At 55.9% G+C, this 9,924-nt stretch overlaps 1 protein-coding gene across 2 annotated transcripts; it reads right to left on the bottom strand.

The window, feature by feature from the left end:
* Positions 1-2,047: 2,047 nt before the first annotated feature.
* Positions 2,048-9,719, bottom strand: CDK20 (cyclin dependent kinase 20). 2 transcript variants are annotated; one of them, XM_006216456.4, is made up of 8 exons: positions 9,345-9,719; positions 8,842-8,955; positions 6,514-6,702; positions 6,155-6,276; positions 5,908-5,970; positions 5,086-5,209; positions 4,475-4,630; positions 2,048-3,052 (listed from the first exon to the last, which is right to left on the bottom strand). In XM_006216456.4, exons 1-8 carry the CDS (start codon positions 9,417-9,419, stop codon positions 2,855-2,857), a joined length of 1,041 nt encoding a protein of 346 aa, XP_006216518.1. In that variant the 5' UTR covers positions 9,420-9,719; the 3' UTR covers positions 2,048-2,854. The 2 variants fall into 2 exon arrangements, with proteins under 2 accessions (XP_006216518.1, XP_072808519.1); XM_072952418.1 differs by lacking the exon at positions 5,086-5,209.
* Between the last annotated feature and the right edge of the window lie 205 nt (positions 9,720-9,924).

Raw genomic sequence — 9,924 nt, 5'->3', positions numbered from 1 at the left:
AAGGGTCAAGATAAAAGAATGTTCAAGGCCATGGTGTCATAATCAGGTTCAAGGACAAGATCAGTGCGAGGGAAATTTTAGGTCCAGGGTTAGGTTCGAGATCAAGATCAAGGTCAAGGTCAATGTGAGAGTCGAGGTCAGGGCATGGTTAAGAATCCATTAGAGGATCAGTGAGAGAATGAATGTCAGGGTAAGTATGATGGTTATCATCAAGGTGAAAGTAAGACTGAAAGCTGGATTCAGGTTGACAGTGATCATTCCAGTTCTCAGTCAAGGATTCAGTGTCAGGGTGAGGGTGAGGGTGATGTTCAGGATTAGGGTCAGTGTCAGGTTCAGGGTCAAGATTAACGTATGTCAGGGACAGGGTGAAGTTCAAGGTCAATTATGTCAAGTTGGGGTTCCTTTTCTATTGCTACTGGAAGGAATTAAGTCCTCCTCTGCCACCCTCCTCCTCCTCCACCTCTCCCTCCCTCAGCCTGTTATTTTGGCCCAATCTGCATAATTCAGGATATTCTTTCCAACTCAAAGTCTGCACCCTCAATCACATCTGCAAAGTCCCTTCTGTGTGCAAGGCAAAGTACTTACAGGCTAGGACGTGGGCATCTTTGGCGGGACATTATTCTGCCTGTCACAGAGGGTCAGAGTTTGATTCACAGTCAAGGTCAAGTTCAAGGCTAAGTTCAATGTGACACTGGGTCAAGGTGATTAAGCTGAGGACGAAGGTCACCATAATAATGAAGATCAATGGTCAGGGTCAGGGTCTAGGTCAGGTTCAATTTCATGATGGGATTCAGGTGTCAGTGGTGACAGCCACGAAGTGTGAGTCCAGGTTCTGTGTGGGGCTCAGGGTTAGGATGAGGACCCAGGTCAAGGTGAAACTGAATTCTAGGTCAACATCAGCGTCAGGGACACGGTCAGGCTTGGCATACAGACTCGTTTCAGTTTCAGCTTGAGTGTACAGTGTAGTTCGGCGTCAAGGCTCAAGTTCAAGGGCAGGGTGGGTCAGTATGACGGTCCTTGTCAAGGTGAAGATCGAGTCTAGGGGCAAAGTGAAGTTGACCGTCGGGATCAGATTGAGGGTGGTGTCTTATTCATGATAGTGTTCTGAGTCCTGATCAGTGTGAGAGAAGCTGTCATTGTCAAGAATATGTCAGGACCAGGGTGCGTGTGAGGGACACGTTAATGGTTGGCATTATGAACATCAAAGTAAGATGAATGTCCATGAGAGGGTCAGTGTTAAGATGAGGATGAGGGCCAAGTTCATGGACAAGGTTAAGTTCTAGGCAGAGCGAGGTCGGAGTCAATGCCAAGATCAAAGCCAGGTATGGGTGGGGAAGAGATTGGCAAAGAACTCAATGAGGGTGACAGTGGGTGTGTATGTTGGGGTCAGGGTGATAGGATCAGGTTAAGTGTCAGATTTAGGTTGAGTGTCAGGGTCAGTGTAAGGCTCAAGGTCAAGGTGAGGGTCATTGCAGGGTGGGGTAAGGTTAGGATCTTTGTGAGTAGAACTAGCTAAGGGTCAGTGGTTAGGGACAAACTCACATTCATGTGGAGGTCAGATAAATCAGAAACTGAGCTAGACTGAAGCTTAGAGTCTACAGGTGTGGCCGGACCAACAGGCAGCGACCAGATCCTTAAAACATCTTTAAAGACATGAGACACTCAGACTTTTCCCTGAAAGCAACAGCTGGACTTTACTGTGCTTTGCCCTCTAAGAGCTTGGAGAACAGTGACTGTGGCAGTGCCAGTCACCTCTGTGACCCCAGTGCTTACAGAAGTTTATCCACAAAATGAATATGTTAAGAATAAAATATTGAAGCACAAAACGAATACTTCAAGAATAAAAGATTGCTAAGAATCAATTTATCTCATTTATCTATCTGTGAACCAGTACCGCACGGTCCTGTTTAGTATAGCCTGGGGTACATTCTTTGATGGTCTTCCTCCTTTCCTTCTGCTTCTGTTTCTGCCTCCTCCTCTCAACTCTTTCATTTCCACATTTTACAATCAGCTTACCAAATTATTAAATAAGAAAAACAAGAGCCAGTTCAGACTGTACTGGGATTTACTGAATTAACAGAGGAGTCTGTCTCCTTATTTGCCCGGCATCTCTGAGTAGGGTTGTAGCCTGTGTGGCCCTGGCTCACCCTCATCCTGAGGGAGATGTTAGTAAACCAGCTTGAGGTGTGGAGGGTCACGTATTGGGTCCCCAACTCGAGCCATCCCTGGGCCTTCATTTCTGCCACCTCACCTCTCTGTGGGAGCTCCATCACATGAAGCAACCAGAAGGCCCCGAGACTAAAGTCGTCATGAATGGGGACACTTTCCCAGTGACCACAGAAGAGCAAGGGCCAGGAGGTACGTCACCTCAGCCATCTCCTTCAATAGGAACAGAAAAGGGGTATACACCAGGCAGAGCTACTTAGGCCTTTAATAATAAACCTCAAAACTGAACTAGTGTTTAATGTCTGGGAACAAAATCAAACCAAACTTTCCTTTCCAAACCTTTCCTACTTGGGTTTCCGACATGAGGACATCTTACACTCAGGGCTCCCCTAGGAACACCCCTGACCAGGAAGGCAGCCACTAGGGAACCAGCACCATGGCAGACATGGCAGAGGGATGCACGGCCTCCTTCTGATGGATCCGTCTGCAGCACCCAGGTGGGAGGCCGACAGCACGGGCAGCGGGTCCCCTCTGCTGGAGCTGGATGTCCTCATCGCCCGGCTGGGAACAGGACCAGGAATGGAGTAGGCCTGCTGTGGCTGAATCAGGCTGGAGCAGAGGAACAGGAGACCTGAGCTGTCCGGGGTTGGGGGCACACCAGTGAGGCCTGGCCCAGCATCTCAGCATCTCAGCCCTCCAGGATGAAGGGCCGAATCAGCTCCGGGTTCAACAGTGACTCCTCGAGAGGCCGGTCCACATGGAAGTCATGGATGTGGGGGGGCCCTGGGTGGGCCTTGGGGGCAGGTCCCCCTGGTCGCTGGGGAATCGGCAGCTCCGAGGGGTGGGCGGGCAGAGGAGCTGTGAAGAAGTACTGGTGCAGGAGGGCCTGAGGGTAGCAAGCAAGGGACAGCAAAAGGAAACCTGTCACCTCCCTGTCCCAGCTTCAGCTCACTTCCCTCCAAGGAGGGTATGTGAACATTGCCCTGAAGAGGCTCTTTCCTTCATCAGCTCATCTGCTCAGCTGACTCCATTCCCTGAGTGCTCACCGTCTGAGCACTGCCCCAGAGACGGGGATGTAGCAGTAAACAGAACAAAGGCTCTGCTTTCAAGTTTTCCACGTGGTCAGGGGTGGGGGCAATAAACAAGATAAAGAAGTAAGAACTCAGTGCATCAGGTGACAAGCACTGCAGGGAAGAGACAGTAAGAGGGGGCCGAGGAATACCGCAGAGGCTGTAGGCCTGAAGCATGGTGAGGGGAGGCCCCGGGAGGTGGTGCTCCAGCAGAGACCTGAAAGGTGCACAGGTGAGGCCGAGGGGCAGAAGTGCACAGACCCCAGGACGTGGAGGGGGCCCTGGGGCCCGAGGGCAGTGAGAAAGGGGAATGGAGCTGGCAGGGTCACAGAGGTGACAGCCCCCAAGTGTGTGACGCCTGTGGGCCCCTAGGACCTGGGCTTCTCCTCTGAGAGGGCACCCCTGGAGGGCTCTGCAGGGGAGGGCGTGACGGCCTGCCTGGACAGGGTCCCTCTCTCTGCCAGGTGGAGAGACTGAACGGGCAGGAAGAGAAGCCGACTCTGGGAGGCAATGACAGGCGGCTGTGGAGGTGGCTTAGACTCGGGGCAGCAGCAGAGGGCTGAGAAGTGGTCAGCTGGTCTCAGTACACTCTGTAGGCGCTGCTGACGTGGGAACTCACCCGGGCCTGCATAAACACACACTGCTAACGCCCAGAGCAGGGAGGGTACGGTGCGATGAGGCCTTACAAACAGGTACACCTGACAGAGGCTCTGACACCATCGGCCATCAGCCCGAGGTCCTCACCTTCCTCCCTGTCCTCCAGCCACAGCCCAACCCCTCCTTGGTCCTCCTCTCCAGGCCTCTGCTCATCATTTCTCTTTGGAAAACAGCTCCCTGTGCTTAAACCTGCCCTCCTCCAGGAAGCCTTGTGTGACCCCAGTGTCAGTCCCAACATCCTTCCCCTCAGCTCCCACAGCCTGGCTGCCCTGCCTCACCACAGGGGAAGACCCCACAGGGATGAGCCATGACTGTTCACGGATCAGAGCCCAGGACAATGCCAGGCACCTGCCAGATGCTGAGTAAATACTTACTGAAGGAATGAAGGGACGAAGAAGCGAGTCACCAATAACCCAGAGATATGCTCTTCTGCAAGGTGGGCATGCCCTTCCAATGGGCCAGCCCCTCTGGGGTCTGCTCAGGACAGGCACACCTGCTCTGCACTCTTCTACCCCTGGCTCTGGGGGTTCTGGTCACACTGGCACCAATGAAGAGGGCCAGGGCAATGGGTGTCGCCCTACCTGGGAGGCTGAAATGCGCTGGCGTGGAGGGTAGAGGAGGAACCGCCCCAGCAGGTCCAAGGCCTGGGGAGAGGCATCGGGCAGCACCTCCTCCAACGGCACAGGTGCCTGCTCCTTGAAGGAGATCTTGTTGTAGTCAGGCAGCTCCGTGATCTCCTATAGGAGAAGGAGCCCATCAGGGCTGGTACCTGGCCCACCAGCCCCCTCAGCCCCTCAGGGCCCATCTGCTCCCACTCACTCACTGCTTCCCCATCCAAGGACCCCTGCTCTTGCACCACGTCACTCATGTCCTCACGCACTCACTCGGTCCCTCAGTCCTTCCTGCACCCCTCGGGTACCCACTCCATGCCCAGTTCAGTAAGGACTGCATGTGTGCTGGGGGCAGGTGGAAAGGTTCAGGGCAGAGCAACAGGGTGAAGGGACAGGGGATGGGACCTGGCCACCCTATCTCCAGCAGGACAAGGAGGGAAGAGTCCCCACACTGAGCCAGGACAGGAGGTCAAGGAGGTGTGGGGCCATGGGAGAGAAGGTGCGGGGCAGGGGAATCAGTAGCTGTTGGGGGCTCCAAAGGACACCTGCCCCACCCCTCCCCACCATAGGCCCCTGCAAACCAGCCAGACTTGAGGGCTGGGGGTGCCCAAGATGCGAAGCACACAGCAAAGCTGCTCGATGTCATTCTCCCCTGGGAAAAGGGGGGACCCATTCAACAGCTCCCCCAGGATGCAGCCCACGGCCCTGCAGATACAGAACCCAAATATCTCAAAGACCTCACACTACGGATATAGATCTCCTCACACCAGCTCCATCACCTCACCCTGGGGCCAAGAAACCCACAAGTAGCCTAGAGGCTTTGTAGCTAATACAGATACCCAAACAAAGACTGCAAGCCTAGAACACAGAGCATAGCCCCCCTTTAAACAGCTCTCAGGCCTCAATTCTGGAACGTACATCTATCTTTCAACAGTTTTGAGACTTCTCAGAGCCTCACATTTTGGGATACAGACCCACCTCCTCCCATTGGGGCAGACCTCCAATACAGCCCCCAAATCTCAACTCTTAGGCATGTACAAACCATCCTACCCCACGTAAAGGTTCAAGGCCTTCACATCCAGGGACCCAGGCCTCTGGATAGCTCAGGAACCTATCCTCCTGGGATAGCCCCCCTGCAACCAGCTTCGATGCTCCAGGCCTCAATCACCTGCTCAACCCCAAACCAGAAGATTCCTACTGGGAAAGCCATTCTGATCCCACCTGACTCTCATCTAGCACAAAACCCTCATGGAGAGGAACCCTGATCCCAAACTCCTCAGAGATGCTCTAACCAGGGGAGGAGACACCCCCAAGGAGACCTAGAGCTCACAGCAGGAAAACAGCCCCAACAGCTTAGAGACAGTGACCCACGTCCCCCCTTGCCCAGCCCATAGGAGTCTCACCACAGGTCAACACCCTGGTCATACTGCCGGGCACCATACAGCAGCTCAGGGGCTCGGTACCACCTGTGAGAAGAGGTCAGGTGGTCACGGCCAGGTCACCAGTCTAATAGGAAGCTGCCCTGGAAGGTCACTCTGGCCCCAGCCCCAGGGAACATAGTTTGAAGAGAAGGCCCAGAAGCATCTCTCTCCCAGCAAGAGGGATGGCCTGTCCATTGCCAGGCCCTGCCTGGGAACTGGCCCTCCCTACCTGGTGGCCACCTGGTGTGTGTAGAGGCGGCTGCCATCTGGGGAAAAGACCCGGGCCAGGCCAAAGTCTGCAATCTTGAGCTGGCCTGAGGCACTGATAAGCAGGTTGGCTGGTTTCAGGTCCTGAGGGCACCAGAGGAGACATCAGTTCCTCCAGAGCCCCCCAGGAACTCAGGACAGGAGGGCTTGGCAGGCTGAGCAGCGGGGTCAGACCCAGGACCCCACCTCCTCTAGGACTACACCCCTGGCCACTTACCCCTGGGCTCTGATCCCTCTGTCCCCTCTCTAACTATCAAGGATTGGCCTAAACCCAGCCCAGCCGCCCGCCACAGCCCCAGCCCAGCCCATGCTGGAACTGACCCGATGCACAATGTTGTTGGCATGGCAGAAGGCGACGCCTTTGAGCAGCATCTGCAGGTAGCTCTTGACCTGCGCTGGGGCTAGTGGCCTCTGGGCGTGGCGCACCACCTCAGCCAGATCCGACAGCATGAACTCGAAAGCCAGCACGAAGCCTGCGCCATGCGGGAACACGGCCTTCAGCTGCACAACCTGTGAGCGGGGTGTCCCGTCAGCCTCAGACTTTCAGGGCGCAGACTTTCTCTAGGGCCCTCAGCCCCTGCCTCACAGGAGACCAGGCAGGCAGAGAAGGTGACGTGAGACCTGAGCTCAGAATCAGGGAGCGGGGTGCTCTCTTGATGCTACCTGCTCCTGGGAGAAGGCAGGTACCTACTGTAACGGTCCAGTATGCACTCAGGGGAAAGGAGGTCTAAGAAAGGCCACTTAGGGCAGTGTCTGGTTCCCCATCCAGCCACAAACCAGAAAGTCACCTGGAAACACACACACACGCACAGAGGTCTCCTCTGGTTTCCTAAACAGCCACTGAATCCCAGCACCGAGAGAAGGCCCTGGTGATCATAGCTCCCTGCAGTGGGACAGCAGAAGACACTTCCCATACACTTCCTGAGGGCCCACAAGGTCACAAGGGTCAGGCTGCACACTAGTGAGCAGGAGCAAGAGCTGGTGGGTCCTGAAGGACTTCAAGGGTCTCAGGGGGACAAATGACGGACAAATGAACAAACCAGCCTAAGAGGTATGTTGATGTAGATGCTGACGAAGACAGAAGAGAACAGACGGAGTGGGTCGGTTATCCAGGGATCTGGGAAGGAGCCCTGGGCAGGGGGGCAGCAAACACAACCCCTCCAGGCAAGAACAGGAAGAAGGCTAGAGGGACGCTTGCATGTGGCATCATTCAGGGGAAGCAGTCTGCTCTGTTTCTGTACTCTCAGAGCCAAAGTAGTGCTTGTCACCAGAGAGACACTTAAGAAGCTGTGCTGAATGAATGAAGAAAGAGGCTGGAGCGGGGGTGGGGAGTAGGAGCAGATGGTGACAGTTCTTTCAGAGTGAAGAGAAGCCACTGAAGCTTTTCAAGCTGGGCAGTGGATGATTTAATCCACATTTTTTGGCTGTGGAGGAGGGGGCAGGTGGTTCTGACAAGAGGTGACGATGGCCTGGGCCAGGGTTATAACTGAGTGTTTGAAAGTTAGAATCTCCAGGCTTGCTGATGCACAGGGTGCCAGGGGACCACACCACCAGCTTCCTGTGGGCCCTCCACTCTCCCACACAAGCTCTCAGCAAGCCATTTTACCTTCCTCAAAAAAGTGAGAATGGCTGTTTGTCTGATTTTGAGGGTAACAGACAATCATTTTACAGACATCCTATTACCTATAGTCAACCTTAGGAGCATATTCCACCAGACTTTACAACAGAAGTGGTACATACAGACGCATATTTGCGTATATATACAAAATACTTCCATACAAAACTACGATGACACGTGCAGGTCTGTAACATGCTTGTGTCACTATGTATCATTGACATCTCCAGACAGTAAGAAACAAGTCAGAGTATCACTCACCCTCAAGTGGGTGGACCTACTCTCGTCACTTATCAGGAAATTAAGCACTTTCTCTACTCATGACATGGACAAGAGAGAAGACCACGAAGAGAATGAGGCTGGGGGTACAAAACGTGTCTCTTCTCATGTGCCCAAAGCTCCTTCCAGTCCCGCCACAGCACAAACCACCCCAGTCCATCTCCCCCACCACACTTCAGTTCCCAAGAGCCATGTTGGGACTGTTGGGACCAGTGTCTGTGCTGCCAGTACCCGGCGGATGGTAGAGCCTACGAGAGGCCCCCAGGTTAAAACGTTCTGCTTCCTCAATCAGACAGGGACTAAAGCTTCCACAGAGAAGCCGAGCAAGCTGAGTGCCCATGAGGGAGCGGCTGAAGCTCCTCCCCGGCCTGAGAAAAGGGGATCTTGAAACCTGCCTTACAGAGTAGAGGAGAAAACGCAGGACAATGTACCTAAAGCAGCTACCCCGGCCTGCAGAATGTAACAGTAGCTCCACGGAGGGATGATCATTATCATTAGAAATCACTAAATGTTTTGAGAAAAAAGGGATAAGTGAGGGAATGAATGAACGAGTACACGAAGAAATAAGAGGATGAATAAGAGAGGGAAAGAGTGAGGAATGAAGTAACTGGGTGAATGACGGTGACCAAGAGAACAAGAAACAGAGTAAGTGAAGGAGAAGGGAGCAAATGAGCAAACAGCGCCTGCAGGCCTCCAGAGTGGGAGCGGGTGGAGGAGGGCGGGGACCAGCAGCTCGGAACACCAGCCCCACTCACATACTGACTGTCCTCGATCTCCTGCAGGGCCTTGATCTCCCGCAGCGCCTGGTTGGGGATGCCATCTTCCAGCCGCCGCAGGGCCACCTTCTTGAGAGCAACGATCTCTCCAGTCTGTTTGGGACAGGACGCAGACACTGCCACCCCATCCCCGGCTGGGAAAGAGGTCGGACGCCGAGGCCTGAGGCGCTCGTGGGGGTGGAACGCGCCCCCCGCCCGGTTCTGGAGGGAAATCAGCGTGGGACCCAGCAGTCGCAGCGCGGGACTAACAGCTCAGACATCTATGCCACGACAGTCCCCTTGGGGGCACTCGCTGGACGAAAGCACCACTGGTTAGCTGGCCGCAACCTGAACACTCCCCACTCAAGGGAGCAAAAGAGGAGGCGCACGTCACGAAGAGCTGCGGGGAGGCAGGAGCAACGGCCCAAGCGTGGGTCGGGGAAACGGGTGGATCTCAGAGACAGGGCTGAATGGAACCGGAGGAAGAAGGGTTGGGCGCTCACCTCCACGTGCTTGGCCTTGAAGACGATGCCGTGCGCGCCCTCCCCTATGCGGCCCAGGATGCAGTACTGCTCCATAGCCCTGGGGCCCGCGCCGGGACCCTCGGCAGTCACAGCCCGTCCCCGGCGCCGGTACCCGGACCACCCCCCCACCGCTGGCCCGCCCCGCCTCCCGCGCCCAGACGCGGCTGCCTAGCAACGGCGCGGGAACGAGCCCCAGGCGGGGGCGGGGTGCCGAAGAGTAGGGACGGCGTCCGGGCCTCGTCCGCGCCTTCCCCTAGGCCCTCGCCATCACGCCTCAGGGCGCTCGGCCAAAGCCATCCGTGCGCAGACCGTGCCGGCGGAAGCCATGGCCACCGCCGACCCCGCTCGGCCCCGCCCGACGTCACGTGACGACAGACGCCAGCGCACGCATCGGGGGCGGGGCCGAGCGGCGGTGGGAAGGCGCTGCGGGGGAGGGTGCGGCCGCTCAGCGAGCGGGCGGGCGGGGGCGCACGGAGCGGAGGGCGGCGCCGGGCGGGGCGGGCCGCGCAGCCGGAGGCGGGGCCGCAGGGCCGAGGATGGGGGCCGCAAGGTGACGGGA

Source organism: Vicugna pacos, chromosome 31 (genome assembly GCF_048564905.1).
Source record: "Vicugna pacos chromosome 31, VicPac4, whole genome shotgun sequence".
Classification (NCBI taxonomy): Eukaryota; Metazoa; Chordata; class Mammalia; order Artiodactyla; family Camelidae; genus Vicugna; species Vicugna pacos.
This window is presented reverse-complemented; position numbering and strand designations above follow the sequence as displayed.